Below are 17,389 nucleotides of genomic sequence, written 5' to 3'. Positions count from 1 at the left end.
TCTTGACTTTCGCTCACTGTGGACATGATCACATGCCCGTGTCATGGACAAATCTGGGGTTGATGCCTTGGCTCCAATGCCCGGTCAGCAGTTCAAAGAAGAGTGAAGGATTTGATGTAGTTCTTGGCAAAGCATACAAGGCTCTGCCTAAAAGCTTATACATACATGTACATATGATTATACTTGTATTAATATAAATCCGATCACATTGTTAAAAGAAAACCGTTGTATGGTCAGACGAAGTGCGGGTGGTTGAAAGCATCAACCAATTAGAATTCAGGCGGGAACAACGTGCCAGCACATGAGGTCTCCACTATACAGTGTCCAACCAATGATATTGTTTCAAGGTATGTTTACTGTCATCAACTCACGATGTTCCCATATTTCCAATTTAAGCCTTGGCTCATTCAGGCTAGAAATGCTTGAAGATGCAGCCAGTGAGCCCTGCGCCGATCGCAACGTGGGATCGCTTACAGAACATGTGCCTGGCTAGCGGATCTGGCCGCGTCCGACTCTCCGGAATGTCCACTCTCCCTTGTGTATAAGATCGCGTAACTCGCCCGATCTACCTATCTTTTTCCCGTTCTCATCGCATTAACATCCTTTGTCATGTTCACCAAGCAGACTCTTCTCGCGTTTGTCGGGGCCCTGGCCCTGGCTGCGGCCAAGACTACTACTGAGCAGAACCCTACCCAGGCTGAGATCGATGCTGCCCGGGCTACTGTTCTACCTTACTCGCCTGTTTCCAACGTCAAGGGTTTGGCCTTTGACCGTTTCGTGGATATCTGGCTCGAGAACACTGTACGTTGAACCCCCTTGCATAAATCATGACCACGTGCTCACACTCATCACAGGACTATGCGACCGCTGCTCTGGATGAGAACCTGTCCAAGTTAGCCAAGGAGGGTATTCTCCTGACTAACTACTTTGCCGTGACTCACCCCTCGGAGCCTAACTACTGTGCTTCCGCTGCGGGTGACACCTTCGGCATGGACAACGATGACTTCCACCAGATCCCCGCCAATGTCTCCACCATCGCGGATCTCTTCGACACCAAACACATTGCCTGGGGCGAGTACCAAGAAGACCTGCCTTACGCTGGTTACCAGGGCTTCCGTTACCCGCTCAGCGGTGCGAACCAGTACGTGCGCAAGCATAACCCGCTCGTGCTCTTCGACTCCGTCACCAATGACGCTGTCCGCCCGCGGCAGATCAAGAACTTCACTACTTTCTACGAGGATCTTGAGCACCACCGTCTGCCCCAGCACATGTTCATCACCCCTAACATGACTAACGACGCTCACGATACCAACATCACCTTTGCCGGTGACTGGGTCGCCAAGTTCCTCCCTCCCCTGCTGAAGAACGAGTACTTCACCAAGGACACCCTTGCTCTCGTGACCTTCGACGAAGTGGGCAACTACTCCGTCCCCAACCGCGTCTACAGCTTCCTCGTTGGAGGCGCCATCCCCGAGCACCTCAAGGGCACCACCGACGACACCTTCTACACCCACTACTCAGTCATCGCATCACTCTCCGCAAACTGGGGTCTTCCCTCTCTCGGCCGCTGGGACTGCGGCGCCAACCTCTTGAGCCTGGTCGCCGAGAAGACTGGTTACGTTAACTGGGAGGTTGATACCACCAATGCTTATATCAATGAGACCTACCCCGGTCCTTTGTCCGACAACGACTACTCCGAGTACTCCTCCAAGTGGGCAATCCCCACCGTCAAGGGCAAGTGCTCTGCTGGCCATGGTATTGCCGAGGTCGTAAAGAAGACTTACCACGGTCTTGAGCCTACTTATAACTACACCAGCCCTGTGCCTTATGACTCGGTCAGTGGTCTGAACCTTGGTATTAAGTACCACCGTACTCTGGTATGTTTTTTTTCAGTATATCTTGAGAATGATCCCATGCTAACAATCGAATAGAAGCACGGAAAGAAGGAGTCTGGTATCACGGCATAGAGTGTGACCCATGTATATGATGCATTGCCATCCTTGCTACACTTGTCATGGATATATATACGTCCATGTTTATAAAAAATAATTGATTACCATTTTGATAGATTTCATTTTGCCAAATACATATCCACTGCTAAGAAGGTGTACTTTCCTGTCATTCAAGTGTCTGGCTACAGTTGCAAAACAAATTTTCGTTCCAGTCAATGATTTCATTCAAACTTTGCCCGCAGGCAACTATCCGTCTTACCTGATCTACTTCCTAAGGCAAATTGACATTCCGGCTCTGTGTTACACAGACCTTGTCTATTTGCAGAGTCTTTCAGAAGCTCACTGTTTGTGAGCGGGTAGTGAACCTTCGAATATTATCTCCTAACTTCTTTGTTCGATTTTTGCTGTTCTTGATACGGAGTACAAAGTTTCCTATAGAACACTTCAGAGCTGGGTTGGTGCATCAATAATACATCACTTGCCTGCATTTAGCCGTCCTTCAGTATCTGCCATGCCTTCTTTTGCTCACAAAAAAAATATATATAAAGGCCCTGGACTCCTAGCTCCATAAGAAGATAATACCACCTCCAATCTCTCTATCTTTGTCTATATGACAGATGACCGTTGGGATTAACCTTGGAACCACAACCCCCAAGACTCTACCAGCCCAAGATCAATCATCATGTCGCCGCCTTTGCTCAGGCCTGGTGCTGAACCAGACCTCAATTGGGAACCTGTTCAGAAATGTTCTACCTCGAAGGAAACCTAAGCAACCGGCCTGCCTAGGACAAGCCCACTCGTATTGCTAATGATCTCCCTCAACCTGGACCACACTTTCTGTTTCTATAACTGGCATGCTAAAGTGCTCAAGACCCTGCGAGCGTACAAGCTTTACCACCTCAACGACTCATCTATCGAACGACCCCTTTGCAGTGATCCCGATGCTGGAAGATGTTTTAAGTTTTCCGTCTGGGTCAGCCGATGGATGATGAGCTGTATTAGACTTGTTTTTGGGGAAGAAGTTCTTCTCCGAGGCCGCGATATCGAGTTTGCTGATGGTTTCATGCGAGATTTGAGAGAGTTTCTCGATTGCGAGTCTCAGCTCCAGGAGGATCGCGTGCTTTCGCATCTGAAAAGCCCAGCGGGATGATCAGTTACAAACCGTTAGTGATCTCATTGCTGTATTGCAGAAGGGGCTTTCCAATGCCACAGATGGGACTGTTGGTATTCCAAATTTATTCCCTGGCATAGATTTAATCATCAAGATGAAGCAGCTTCATTAAATCCCATCGCTGCAGACCTTCCTCACTAAGAACTGCAGGCTGGAGGAGCGGAACGACCCTGCAAACGAGATGATGGGTGCTGAGTTCTTTGAGGTTTGCAGAGATATTCAGCGACATTTCCAAGTAAAGCGCATCGAATGTAATGGGTGTGTTTTAAATTAGAAATTCCATAGTCTCCATTGATCTTACGTTCTGCGAACACCGCAACGGTCATGAATGTCTCTGCCGGTCTTTCCTTCGCTCTCTTCCGTTGCCTAAGTTGTGTTATATTGTTATTGAACAAGTAAACGAAAGGCATTCTGGACTCCAAACTCATGACAAACTCATATCAAGCGAATGAATCCATCGGCACTTCCGGAAACATTTTCCCCAGCACTTACACCAGTAGCGGAACAAACCGACAAAATGCCAGGATCCACCACTCCGCCTCCGTCACATGGGAAACTGACCCAACATATCAACTCGGCCCGACGGGCTAGCAAGCCCCAGTGTAGTCACCGCCTCCCCGCGCTATAGCACTAGCTAAACCTTGCAAATAGTCACGGGGCCATTGAAGCATCATATTTCGGTAGATAGACCCGGGGTCCATATCGGATAATTGCGATGAGATGAGCTAGGAAATCACATGCAAGTGGGAAAGTCACGCTAGTACGGAGTACGGAGTAGGCTCTACAATATGCCCTCTCGCAGTGATCCACTTCGCGCGGAGAATTTCACTCGAATGACGAGCCAATGCCGACGCTCACGTGTATCTGGACCAGTATCGGCAAATCGCAGTCAACTCCGGAGGTGGACGTGAGCGTTTGTCAATGATGCGGGTTGGATTTATCATGCAGTTTAGATCCAAGCGCAAGGGGACTGGACACATGTCAGATGTCATGGCAACTACGGAGGATTTCCAGTGATCACTTAGGGGAGGAACGCCGAGAAATAGTATATCTTCCCCGTAAGCTCGTATTAATGGTTCCTTGTTGGATCCTCATCTCCCCCAGATTGGGTTTTTATGGACGGCAAGTTAAAATACATCCTGAAACAAACTCGTATATACTATATACTTTCTGCGTACATGCGGAATATTAACCTTGAAGGCTTGCAGATCGAAACTTAGACCTCAAGTATGTCTATATTGGCCATATTGTATACAGTCTGGTAAGACTCTTGAAAACCTCGGAGCCAGGCCCCAGAATTGAAGAAGTCTACGTAGGTGGAACAACCAATACGTCTTGTGGCGGCTAACCATTTCCACGTCGGGGAAGTGAAAGGAACGCCAAGACCCTAAGCAACGCCACGCGATGGACAACGTTCAGACTTAAGCGTTTGTTTCTAACGTTGGATGACGTGGTGTTCAATTCACAAAGCGGCTTACCGTCGACGATCTCGAAGTCTAGTCCTCGTGGCTCTGGAGAAATGAAATTCCATTTTCGGGCTAATTTGCGCAGATTAATGTCCATTACCCAGGATTTTCAATTCCATATCATACTTAATTTCCGAAACACGCAGATTCTGATCAGAGACTAAACTTCGGATGTCGAAATAACCGAAGAAAAGTTCCATTTGTTAGGGCCCCATTCAGCACAGACGGTAAAATCAAACCAGTGGAGGATGAGATGCTTCATCATTCTTGGCATACAATTTTTGGCTCGACGTTGAAAAAACTGACGTCCATGTCGGACTGCCCGTTAGGAACTTTACGAAAAGCCATTTGAACTAACTAAAATCCATGGCTACCAGAACCATGATAGTACCGAGGTTCTTTTTGGTTTCTGCCAAAAACGCCCTGAACGCCTTGAGCGCCTCAGCCGCGCCAAGGATCGTTTTGTTTAGCCGGAAGCGGATTGTGGCCTCGGGTGACCAAGAGAACTTTTAAGAGGTATTTCCCGATCGGAAGAGTCTGTGGGATTTTGTGGGCTCCCCGGGTGCCCCGACTCCCCCGGCCCCGAATACTTCCCCGAGAATCTGTGATTTGAGAGTTTTTTGGTTTTTGGTTTTTAGTTTTGCTTATTTCCCAACTTCACTTTTTTTGTGGTCGCCCCTGAACCCAATCCAAGGATTTGAAAAATGATTTTCATCTTCTTTACATGTTGTCTTTGCTAAGCCTCTTTGCCCAGATGCTAAGAGTGCTTGGGAGTATATAATAAGTGCTTGGTATCGTGACAAGAGTACCAAGCCTGTACCAAGCCCTACTAAGAGTTACGCGCCATGGCTCTTGGCTTATTAAATTAAATCTTTCAACAACAACTTCGACAAATGACCGTAGTAGCCAAGAAACGGGAAAAAGGGCAACTGAAACGAGATTGGGTAATATTATTCGGTCGTCCACTTCGGCCCCGGTTCGCTACAGAAAGGTTCACCAACTACGGAGTAGGAGACCGAATTTGTCTACGTAGCGACAGCTCAATGTTAAATGCAGTCTGTTACTGGACAAGAGTGAAAATTTCGGCCCCTGACCCACACAAATCTCCCTATTTTCCCCGTGGAGGGTCGGTTAAGATTCCTCATCCGGCAACTTTCAACTCGCCAATTGTAACGCAAACCGCAATCCAACCACAAGGCCGCCCGCGTCAGGATCGAATCCACCCCCACAAGGATTTAGGCCGAAAAACCAAATATGGAATAGAAAATGTCAAGATTGAAAGGCACAAGCGGAAGACTTTATTTTAATTATCTAATCATCAGCCTCTTACATCAATCATTCGGAAAATAGATTGGAAAATCTTCCAATGGGAAAAACAACCTTTGTCCAGGGCACAACTGATCCGGGACACTTGCCTGTACCATATCCCCGCAACCCCACTGTTAGAGGCCCATGGCCCCACGGCGGGTCGCGAAAGTTGCCTCTAGGGCGCCGCCGATGTCACTTCAGACTTTTTCCTCTTGGCGTTACCACCCATGTATCAACTATGGGGCCCCTTATACCCCTCAGGGACTAATACATAAGAATGCGGAAATGTCCCTGATGGAGACCTTCTTTTTTGTTTCTTTTCTCATGTCGCTTTAGGTCCATCTCCTGATATATACAAAGGAGGCTCTTCATCATGTGGACGACAACTTTCGGCTTAAAGGGCAAGAAGCTCCATCTTGCCATCACCTTCACATCCGTTGTTGGTTTCTCACTCTTCGGTTATGATCAGGGTTTGATGTCCGGTATCATTTCCGGTACTCAATTCACAAAGGAGTTCCCCCCTCTGGCTGGTGACTCCGAACATGTCGCCGTTCTGCGTGGTGCCGTCACCGCCTGTTACGAACTGGGCTGTTTCTTCGGTGCTATCTTCACTCTGATGTACGGTCAGAAGATTGGTCGCACTCCTCTCCTGGTGGCCGGTGGTCTCCTGATGGTTCTCGGTACCGTTATCTCCACTGCCGCGTTCGGTCCTCATTGGGGTCTTGGCCAATTCGTCGTTGGACGCGTCATTTCCGGTCTTGGAAACGGCATGGACACCGCGACTATCCCTGTCTGGCAGTCTGAGTGTTCGCGTGCACACAACCGTGGTTTCCTCGTTTGCTTCGAGGGTGCCATCATTGCCGTCGGAACATTCATCGCCTACTGGATCGATTTCGGTCTCTCTTATGTCGAATCCTCCGTCCAGTGGCGATTCCCCGTCGCTTTCCAGATCCTCTTCGCCATCCTCGTTACTCTCGGTGCTCTCGCCCTACCCGAGTCTCCTCGTTGGTTCGTCATGCAGGGTCATGACCAAGAGGCGCTCGAGGTTCTGGCTGCTCTCAATGATAGCACCGTCGATTCCGACGACGTTCTCAACGATTTCAACCTCATGAAGGCCGATCTGAAGTCCCTCGAGGGTGTTCAGGCCAGCAACTGGAAGGTCCTCTTCACTGGTGGCAAGACTCAGAACTTCCAGCGTATGATGATCGGTTGCTCTGGCCAGTTCTTCCAGCAATTCACTGGTTGTAACGCCGCTATCTACTACTCCACTCTTCTCTTCCAGCAGAACTTGCACATGACTGGCAAGCTTCCCCTTGTTCTGGGTGGTGTCTTCGCTACCGTCTACGCTCTCGCCACCATCCCCTCCTTCTTCATGATTGAGAAGGTTGGTCGCCGCAACCTGTTCCTGATTGGTTTCCTCGGCCAAGGTCTCAGTTTCATTATCACTATGGGCTGCCTGATCGACTCCAACGCGCAGAATGCCAAGGGTGCCGTCGTCGGTATCTTCTTGTTCATCTGCTTCTTCGCCTTTACTACGCTGCCTCTGCCCTGGATTTACCCTCCCGAAATCAACCCTCTCCGCACCCGTACCAAGGCCGCCTCCGCCTCGACCTGCATGAACTGGATCACCAACTTTGCCGTCGTCATGTTCACTCCCGTGTTCTCCAACCAATCCGACTGGGGTATCTACCTGTTCTTCGCACTGGTCAACTTCATCGCCATTCCCTTCGCCTACTTCTTCTACGTCGAGACCGCCGGTCGTGATCTTGAGGAAGTCGATGTCATCTTCGCCAAGGCTCACATCGAGAAGAAGTGGCCCTTCCGGGTTGCTCAGGAGCTCCCCAAGCTCACTATTGCGCAGATCACCGAGATGCAGGCCGAGCTTGGTCTCGACACTCTTGATGATCACCGTCGCGCCTCCGAGGCCGAAAAGGCCGAGACTGCCATGGCCGAGAAGCCTGATCCTGCCATGAGCAGCGGTGACAGCGACACCAACAAGAATGTTGAGTAAATGACTCATGTCTGACGTCTGCCTATTGACGATGTGGACTCCGATCGATCGGAGTAATGATTTGATCTCGAATCTCTTATACCCTCATGTGCATACCCTCATATGACCTTACATATACCCCGTGCGGCGGGACAGCTGGCGATTACTTAGATAGATTTGCTTGGCTCTCTCCTTTCTTTTTCTTTTATATATCTCCTTGGATTTATATCTCTTTTTCTAAATAAATATATTTTTTTATCTACATCAACTTGTTTCCTCTCTACACATAGATTCAACTTTTAAGGGACCGAACTTATCTATCGGGCACGTGTAATGTATAGTGCCTCTTGTGGGACTTCATGTGTCTTCAAAGCTTGAGTGACAAACGATTCAACTTTAGAACTCGGTTTGAGTGATATCGCAATGCAAGAGCGGTCGCTCTAGTCGACATCCAGATGTGCTCCCAAGGTCACCACCAACTACCACCTACACCTGGGCAGGAGGTCTTGATGGATATCCATGATATTCTAAAGTTCCTTCTATATGTCACTATACACGAACATATTGGGCGAAGCTTCATAACGATCTTCACTGGAGACCTCAGGAGGAGAAGTCACGAGCATCGGACCTAGATAACCTCTCAATTATTTCACAGGTAGAGAATGGAAACCAATTTTGCAACGCTTCTGGATGTTATAGCCGAGGAACTTTATCCAGCAGCATATGTACTCTTCTTCCTCAGCTTCTCACCGAACTTCCACAAAAATACAGGTGCTGGTACTCCAATGACAATACCTATGAATGCCATCAAGCTGTTGCCCCATCCATAATCCAAAGCATTATACAAATACGGCGCGAATAGTGGAAATCCAAAGCCAGCAAGTGAGCGCAAGAACGCTCCAGCAGCCAAGGCACTCGCCGCGAACCGCGTATATGTATCGACCATGTAAGTCTGGATGCACTGGAAGGCGATGATAGTTCCTGCAGCGAAAAGCACAGCACCAATATTAGGCGCAATCCAATGGCAATGGTACTGTGCGGTCCAACCGTAGATAAACAAGCCGACTGGGATAAAGAAGGCGCCAACAAAGAGGAGCGGCACGCGAAACTCCGGTCTGCCGACGCCGTTGTTGCGCGCTTTCAAGCGGCGGTAAATGCGGTCGTTGAGGGGAGCACAGATCTGCGAGCCGAGATAGAAGCCCAGACCGAGGGCGATATAGTTCAGTCCGCCGATGCCGATGGACTCGTTATAGTATTTCGGGCTTGTCCAGAGGGAGGGGAAGGTCGAGAGAACAAGATACATGATTCCGTAGACATAGGCCATGTAGAGGGCGAGCACTTGGACGATAGGCTGAGTGAGGAGCAGGCGGAAAGGGCGGATGAGAGCGCTGCGTAGAACTTCCAGGAGAGTCTTATTCTGGCGCTCTGCTTCTGTTTGGTAGGATTCGTCGCCTGTTTCCTTACGCAGGCGGATAGCGCGATTGCGTAGGATCTTCGGGCCGTAGCTTTCTTTCAGGAAGAAGAGACCCATTGTTTGGATGAGGGCGTCTGCGATGGAGATTGAATAGAAGACCCAGCGCCATGTGGTGTTTTCGGCTATGAAGCCTCCTGCGATTGGGCCTATGGCTGGGCCCAAGAGGGGGGCGAGACTGTAGATTGCGATTCCTTTTCCTCGCTCCTCGGGCCGGAAGCAGTCTGAAAGAACTCCGCCGCCAATCTGTATGGAGTTAGAACAAGTCTTTTCTTGAGTATTGACAGAGCTTTGCGGTCTTGGCTTACTGCTAGTGGAGCACTTCCTCCGAGTCCTGCGAAGAAGCGGCAAACAATCATTTGGGCTGTCGTCTTTGATACGGCACAACCGATATTGAAGACTAGGAAGAATAGGTTGGCTAGTTGAAGAACGATCGTTCTTCCGTAGATTTCCGATAGTGGTCCGAGAAATAATGGGCCAACTGCGTAGGCTAGGACAAAGGTTGAAAGCATGAGTTGGGAGACAACCTCATCCGTGACATTGAAGTCAGCTGCGAGGGATGAAAGTGCAGGGGCTACCATCGACGAAGAAACTGGTGAGATAAATGTGAATAGCGAAACGGTGATAGTTGCTGCCCATTTCTTCTTCATACTCCAGTTCTTTGGGTTCTCGGGATCTTCTTCGCCGTCCCACGTAACCTGCACTTCTTAATATCGAGCTCAGGACTTGGTGGGTGACAGTAGCTTACTAGTTTTTGATCATGACGAGATCGGTTTGACTTCGCTGTCCTTGTTTTCTCGAGCTTGGGATTTTGAGAATCTCCTTTTTCTAAATCCACATCACGCTCATTCACAATGCCGTTCCTAACTTCTAGGATAGTGTCGGGCGTCGTGTTTTCGAAAGACGAATCTTCGTCATTAGATCCATCACTGTGGTACACAGATTGGTCGTTGATGTGTCGCCCTGAATGGATTCGATCTATCTGATCCATGCCTAGATTTGACAACGACCGCAGCCTCGTTTTCAAAGAGCCTGCCAAGCTTCGAGGTCGTGACTCTGTTCTTGATCTTGATGTACGGGACTCGGAGTCAGTGCTGGATATAGATGTCGATCGTGATCTGGCCGAGCCAGATTCTTTGTTGACTTCCGACATGATCGACGTTCATTTGCCGAAGAAGTTGCAAAGAGAAAATTATAAATTATATGCCAAAGGCAACTATGTTGACGTGCAAGATTGATCACCAAGAAAAAAAGAAGCAATTTTCGATGGTGGGGAACCTATTTATATCAAATAACCAGAACGGAACACCCATTGCCGACACGATCATGTCGAGGCATAGCTAACGGCGATAAAGAACGACCTTAAGACCGTAAATTATCCACAATCTCTCCAATTTGCAATATCAGACATAATCATTGGCCAGTTTCGAAAGCTTGACAGGTGTGACTCGAAACCCGGCCCCATTTGACCCTCTTTTGGTATAAAATTTGCATCAGACGGCGGCCTGGCCCGTCCTGGGCACAGGTTTGTAGAGAAAACAACCCTGAAACGCGGTGTTCCGTGGCTCCTGTGCGGCCTGAGGCACAAATAACCGGGTCTTCGGCACATTAGTCACGTGTTGGTACTGATCGGCGTGCCTGTTTACCAAAATGGGATGCCGTTTCAGGGCGGATCCCGGTTCCGGGATGCTTCTCATTCGTCCAGGGACCAAACTTCAGTGGCTGCCGTTTTATGTCCGTACATATCCCCGCGATGATGCAGCTTTGACTCGGTGATTGGGGTGTTCCCTATTTGGATTGAGTTGTGGGATTTCTGTTCTAAAACCTGATCCTTTTTGCCAAGTGGAAGTTGAGTCAGGCCGCCAATATGCAACTGCACGGTTCTCGTTTGACGGCTGCTTTTTGGAGAGAGAGAAAATTATCTCTTTCTTTGTTCTTGAAACCGGATGCGCGATTCGAGTGATTATAAGTGTGGAATCCCAAAGCTGAAGTAAAGGGCGTTGAGTGAGTGGAGCAGTACGTGAAGGGGCTACGACAGATATATAATCGATTGAGGATTGTGCGACAGGGCTGATTTATTGTGCCATCTACTTAACCTCATCCATGTAACCATACCATGAACTATACGCTAGACCAAATTTGGAAGTGGTTGAATAGCAAGAATGCTCGTGGGCAAATCGATAACACTGCGATGTGTTCTCAATAACGAATTAATTTACACATGCCAAGATAACCACCTTTGACTGTTCCAAGGTTGATGGTTCTAGTTGAAACCAACGGCTCGTGTTTGCACTGAGGTATCAACGGCATTTCCACGCTCAGCCGAGGATAGCCCTGTGATTCTGACAGCAAATTGAACCTTGCTGTCGTGATATATGATTGCTAGCGGCATTAAATGCCTCTCGCAACTCGTCACCAAGTCCTGAAGCTTCCAAAATTTGAAATATGGAATTCATGCGCAGCCGTGCGCCAGACCTAGATAGTAAAAGGCTAACGGGAATTACAGTAAGGAGGGGCGTGAGGAAGGCATTTTTGGCGCAATCGCAGTCCTGCAAAACTTGCGCCACAGCCGGAGCAACGATTTTCGGCCCCTAAAAAGTGCTACAAGGAACATTGCTTTAATGCATGCATTATAGTCCGAAGTAGATATATCTTTAGCTATCATAGCTACCCGCCACGCTGGAGATAAGGTTAACCGGGCAAGGGTTCATGCTACTAGCATAATTAATGCTTGTGGAAAAAGAAGAATTAAATATAAAGTATATAATTGGACTGAAGCTAAGGATATTCCTAAACGGAAGCGCAAATGGGTTAAGGTGAACACACAAATCAGAAGGCATAGGCTCTTGCAAAAGAAATGGGGGCGGGTCATGGCTGTTGATTTTATGTAGTTTGATAGGTTTTGTAATCATTTCTTGTTTAAAATGCATTTAATTCATTCATATATATGGTTGAAATAGGGGTTGAAATTAGATATGGTGAATTATTTTAAGTTTGGGTAGTATGTCGGTTTGGGTGTCGGACCCTTATTTGGAGGGTCTGATATTTTTGGTAAAAATATAAGGTCCGGTTAGCAAATTGGGAACCCTTTTTTCCCTCTGTCCTCTCCACCGCATCTATCTATCTACCAAAAAGCTGAAGGCGGAGCAAGATATTCCCCACCCTAACCAATTGGCTGTTACATCTTTTTGAAATGTCACCTTTAGCCCAATCGGAAATCAGCATTGGTCAAGCTGAACCACACTAGCTGACCCGACAAAAAGTCTGGCGCCGCCGCTATAGATACAAACCCACTAAATGTAAGACATATCGGGAGCCAAAAAAAAGGAAAAGGGAAAAAAAGAAAAAAGTTGAAAGGGCATAAAATAAATTGGTTTTCGACTTTTCTCAACTAACATTTCAAACCCAGACTGAATGTATAGGCCAACCACGAAATATGAATGGTGGTTATGCGGTGTGCTGCTCACGCAGGCTATCGTGACAATTGCCCTTGAAATGTGAGTATGGCTTGCTTTCCCTACAGCGGTGCTATAAAGGCTATCATTGAGCATCGCGATCTGACTACGATGCCAGATACATATTTGTTCAGTGGCAGTCATGGGTGACACCTACCATCATTCAGGTTGTGGTGTCATACTTGATTCCAATCAACCTGGCTATTTTGGTCTTTGCCTGTGTCTATGAGTTTATTCTGACCTTGGATGCAATCCACAACAAGAACAACATTCTTCTTTTTGCAATCTGCATCAGCAATGCCTGCAGTTTCGTTTACGCCGTTATGCAGTATCAACTGATGAAATCGACTACTGCGAGACTGTTTGGAGATCGATATGGGTATCCAACTCTGATTGATACCACGCGTAATATCTGGCCCTTGATCCAGCCAGCTGAGATCGTTGTTTGCATCATTACAGGATTGGGTACTTTGGTCATGTGCCCATGTTTATATTTCTTGCATAGAGAATACGCCTGGGCTATTTACAAATGTGTTCATGGTAGCCGGAAAACTCGAATGCGCTATCTGTTTTATGAGGTGATATCTTTTCCCTCGGGTCTCATTTGGAGGGTTGTGTAGCATTTCGCTAATATAAAAACACAGATCTTCCTCGTCCTGATCAAACTCAACTTTTACTTTCTGATCGGGTTCATCCTCCAATACAACTTGATTTACGTCCATTTACCCGGACTGGAGTACAATTTAACCATGTGTCTCATTCCAGTCTCATTCATCTGCATGCTGCTCGGTATATACTTTGTTCAGAATGAGCGAACATGGGGTGTGATTGGCATTATAGTAAGCATTTTTGTTTCCATATCTCCTCAGTTTCTCAAATCGATGAAACACTGACGTGTGCAAGATATGTTACTTGGGTATACTCGCATATTTGATTAGCCGCATCATAATCCTTTGTGAGAACGAGACGGTAGGAAAAGATATGATGCTCCTATTTGCGTGCGTGTCGTTGGTGCTCACCACTGCAACGATTGTTTGCGCCGTTGTATGCATTACCAACTTTGACCGGGGTTTCAAGATGATCAATCAAGCGAAGAACGGACCCACAGGAGATTCGTACTTGTTGCAGACGGGATATATCTCTCCCTCTCATCATCCCTCTTCGCGGCCGTCCTCCCGGCTCACGCTGGATTAAATTTGAGATCCCCAATGATTTGATTAACTAATCAATTCATAATATTGCCGACTGGCTCAGATTGCCCAAATACTCAACTAAATAATAGTGGGTTCGTTGCAACACCTACGTTGCCTACAAAGTCTAGTAACAGTTATAAATATCTTTTGAGTGTGAGCTTCGCATTTGCATTCTCTTCGTCTTTCTACTGATCTTCTTTGATCTTCTTTGAATTCTCTTGTGGGACAGGGATATTGAACGCCTCCTTAGGAAGATGACAGACTAGTTGACTCAGGGCTAGCCTACGGGGGCCCGGCTATGCACAGCCCCGCCAGGAGCTGAATGACCGAGATATAACCAACGAATGAGATTTCAATTCGCAGCGCGCAACGATTTGCATTAAAAAAATTGCAAGTGGATTCGGTAAGTTCCGAATTAAAATTCCCCATTTTGACCAAATATGTGTTCTGATCGCTGGTACTAAGGAGTTTGTTTTTATGGCGATGAACTGGACCCGCACTCTTAGTAAGGTTAGATAATTATAGCGGTCAATTTATCTTCTATTTGTGAGTTATCTACGGGGTATAGATGTATAGATGAAGATATTATAAGTTGACAGGCAAATGATATCATGCGGGGCTTCGTCGGACGAACCAGAGGCCAAGCGAGGGAGCGAAACAGGGCTGATTTCTCGGCGAGACTTCCTTGAGCTAATCTAACCGTTCCAAGCACTGAGCCTCGACTCCACTTGAGACCGACCGACGGTCTGAGTTGCACCCGTACTGTGGGAGGGAATGCTGCCGTTCTTTTTTACACGCTATTCTGATAGCGAATTGGAATAGAAATTTCCAGAGGATACAGCAAAGGGAACGTTGGATAGCAATAGGATTTAATCTCTCGCAAAGGTGATAAGAAGGAAGTAAGGACTAACAAAGTTTCCGCAAGAACAGGAAAAACCACGAATCCACGTCACCTTAGTCATCGCCGCAATGCCCTGTAATCATCCATTCACCAAGCCCTTGGTCATGCGGGGCCCCGGAGGCTCTCTTTTGCGTCATACAACTAAGGGGTAGACCCTTTCTACTCCCTGAACACTTGCAACAACACACATCATGGAATCATCTTATTATAATCACTTCACATGGAAGCAAACCAAACCTGGGAGATGGGAGCGCGATATCGATGAGGTAGAGCAATTTTATACTACATTGGAAAGAAGATTTCAAGGCACTAAACGTAACTTCTTTGCTATCACCGCTCATGTCTCATTATCCATCACAAGAAGATCTACTCCGACCGAAACCACCGAGCTGCGGCTTATCAAGGCCCTCCAGACAGCTTGGCTTCGGCTCCGGTACGACCATCCAACTATTGCTTCATGGGTCGAGGAAAATCGCGAGCAGAAGAAATGCAAGAAAATCTATCAAGGGTTTTCTGATACGGAAGATAATCAACATCTCACTTGGTTGAAAGAAACCTTCCAGGTTATCTCTACTGGTCAGTCCGGGCAGCAGTGGTGCAACTCAGACCCCCTGGCTCCCACGTTACCGACAATATTCCTTCTCAAACATGCGATTACATCGCAGCAGGAACCGTGTCGCGTCGATATTGTTCTACGGTCACATCATGCTATCATCGATGGAATCGGGTCACTTCACTTACTGAACAATCTTATAAAATACGCTTCCCAGGCGTTCAACCATCGAGATAGCTTTCTCATTCCCGAATTCACAGACGAGTGGAAGAACCTCAGTCCACCACTCCGTGTAGCTGCCGCTATACCGGAAAACCTCGATCCAGCTCAGGACCTGAAGCTCAAGAGTATCGTGGAATCGAATGATGCTCTTCGCGAAGGTGTTGAGATTGCGACAATACCTTTTAAGTCTGGACCAACTGTTCCCGGATGTCACAAGCGAGTGTATCTCAATCTCTCCGCAAGCGATACACAGCGTCTCTTGCTTGCTTGCAAAGCAATAGGAGTCAGCGTGACACATGTGTATCATGCAGCGATCGCCCTTCTTATTCGCGATCTGCAAGAAAGGCAAGAGAGTGAACGAACAGTGCGATATGCCAGCTACTCTCTCATCAATGAGCGACCTCGCTGTAAATCGCCGTACAACACACCACAACATGCGGCCTCGGTCTATCACTCTGTATCGGGCCATGGTCTGGCAATAGACCTCACTGTACCCAGTCTAGCAAGCCAAGACACAACACGTGAAAAAGAAAAGTCTGACTTTTCTCGAACGATCGAAGTGGTGAAACACCATTACTTATCGATCCGGAATGACGATGAACATATTTATTTTGTGCCCTCATATTGGCAACTCTCTACTCCGCCTTATCCCCCAGGTTTGGAAGATCCTCCAATCCCTCCCCCGAACCAAAAACCATCGGCATCTATCTCTAGTCTTGGGGTCATTGACAACATCATTTGTCCTACACATGGTGATTTTGAATTGCATGATCCTTGGGTGACTGGAGAAGAGCTAGGGACCGGACTGGGACTATTTTTGGGCACGTATCGTGGAAGCTTGTGTTTGAGTGCTGCGTATAACGATGCATGGCACGATGAAGCTGATGTGCAAAGTTTCTTGGATAAATGCAATGCTCTCGTTGTGAGACATATGCTGAACTCCTAGCAACAAATATTCGAAAACAAAGAAAGTCAAATACATGCATCCTTTTGAGCAGAAAGGGCGACGCCCTATCTTCTCGTACCGCTGCTGGGCCTCTTGCGGCGGTGTTACGATATTACCGGTACCAGACCGCATTTGTGCAAATCTGTCAAGTGTTAGCTGTTCTTGATTTTATCTTGCTCCCACTTCGTGGTGTTCAGCTGTGCTTTTGACCATATTTTATTTGTTTTAACTCGACTCAATTAAGAAGTTATCCGTGGGGGGGAAAGGTTCAAAATCGGTTCTGTTCTTCAACACCAGTGGACATCGTATTCAGGTCGACTGAATCCTAAAGTCCAAACACGTCAGCCGTATTCTATCATAAATGTCAAGAGGTAGAAAGCGGGGTAATTGTGATAGGCTTGTGCTAAGCATTAAAGTGTAGAACGCCAGTCCTGCAACTGTGTATGGAAAGGGTCAGCAGTAAGCAGGGTGTTTGCGCTTTGACCCAGAGCCGCAATTGCTAGGAGTATCTCGCCGAGACTCGATGATTTTGATTGGCTTTCATATATTCAGCCCTGAGATCATAAGTGGGCCTGGTCTCTGCTCTAGTGCAATTAAGCTGTCAGTCGCATGATGAGACCCTACATGGCGCACTTTACCCTAGTTCCTGGGACCCTGCCTTGTTCAATAGCAATCACTTGCAACGTATGGAGCCAAAACATACTGTGACAGCATCCCAATGGTTGCTTTCCTTATGAATACTCAAGTATCTGAATCAAAGT

General features: G+C 47.4%; 6 protein-coding genes across 6 annotated transcripts; 5 read left to right on the top strand and 1 right to left on the bottom strand.

Moving 5' to 3' along the window:
• Positions 1–609: 609 nt before the first annotated feature.
• On the top strand, positions 610–1,967 carry N7529_011970 (putative acid phosphatase; the record flags this gene model as incomplete). The annotated part of the gene is made up of 3 exons (XM_057247496.1): positions 610–801; positions 855–1,877; positions 1,932–1,967. 3 exons carry the CDS (start codon positions 610–612, stop codon positions 1,965–1,967), a joined length of 1,251 nt encoding a protein of 416 aa, XP_057092845.1.
• Positions 1,968–2,760: 793 nt separating this feature from the next.
• N7529_011969 (uncharacterized protein) lies at positions 2,761–3,102 on the top strand (the record flags this gene model as incomplete). The annotated part of the gene is made up of 1 exon (XM_057247495.1): positions 2,761–3,102. The coding sequence occupies one exon, from the start codon at positions 2,761–2,763 to the stop codon at positions 3,100–3,102; it is 342 nt and encodes a 113-aa protein (XP_057092844.1).
• A 3,168-nt stretch (positions 3,103–6,270) lies between these two features.
• N7529_011968 (Major facilitator superfamily domain general substrate transporter) lies at positions 6,271–7,908 on the top strand (the record flags this gene model as incomplete). The annotated part of the gene is made up of 1 exon (XM_057247494.1): positions 6,271–7,908. One exon carries the CDS (start codon positions 6,271–6,273, stop codon positions 7,906–7,908), a length of 1,638 nt encoding a protein of 545 aa, XP_057092843.1.
• A 688-nt stretch (positions 7,909–8,596) lies between these two features.
• Positions 8,597–10,511, bottom strand: N7529_011967 (MFS transporter; the record flags this gene model as incomplete). The annotated part of the gene is made up of 3 exons (XM_057247493.1): positions 8,597–9,604; positions 9,667–10,056; positions 10,107–10,511. 3 exons carry the CDS (start codon positions 10,509–10,511, stop codon positions 8,597–8,599), a joined length of 1,803 nt encoding a protein of 600 aa, XP_057092842.1.
• Positions 10,512–12,772: 2,261 nt separating this feature from the next.
• Positions 12,773–14,007, top strand: N7529_011966 (uncharacterized protein; the record flags this gene model as incomplete). Its single annotated transcript, XM_057247492.1, has 4 exons — positions 12,773–12,855; positions 12,932–13,391; positions 13,458–13,652; positions 13,717–14,007. The coding sequence occupies 4 exons, from the start codon at positions 12,773–12,775 to the stop codon at positions 14,005–14,007; spliced, it is 1,029 nt and encodes a 342-aa protein (XP_057092841.1).
• A 1,091-nt stretch (positions 14,008–15,098) lies between these two features.
• N7529_011965 (uncharacterized protein) lies at positions 15,099–16,628 on the top strand (the record flags this gene model as incomplete). The annotated part of the gene is made up of 1 exon (XM_057247491.1): positions 15,099–16,628. One exon carries the CDS (start codon positions 15,099–15,101, stop codon positions 16,626–16,628), a length of 1,530 nt encoding a protein of 509 aa, XP_057092840.1.
• Between the last annotated feature and the right edge of the window lie 761 nt (positions 16,629–17,389).

Source organism: Penicillium soppii (genome assembly GCF_028829465.1).
Source record: "Penicillium soppii strain IBT 18220 chromosome Unknown utg000010l, whole genome shotgun sequence".
NCBI lineage: Eukaryota > Fungi > Ascomycota > Eurotiomycetes > Eurotiales > Aspergillaceae > Penicillium > Penicillium soppii.
Note: the sequence above shows the minus strand (reverse complement) of the source record. Positions and strands in the feature narration are given on the sequence as shown.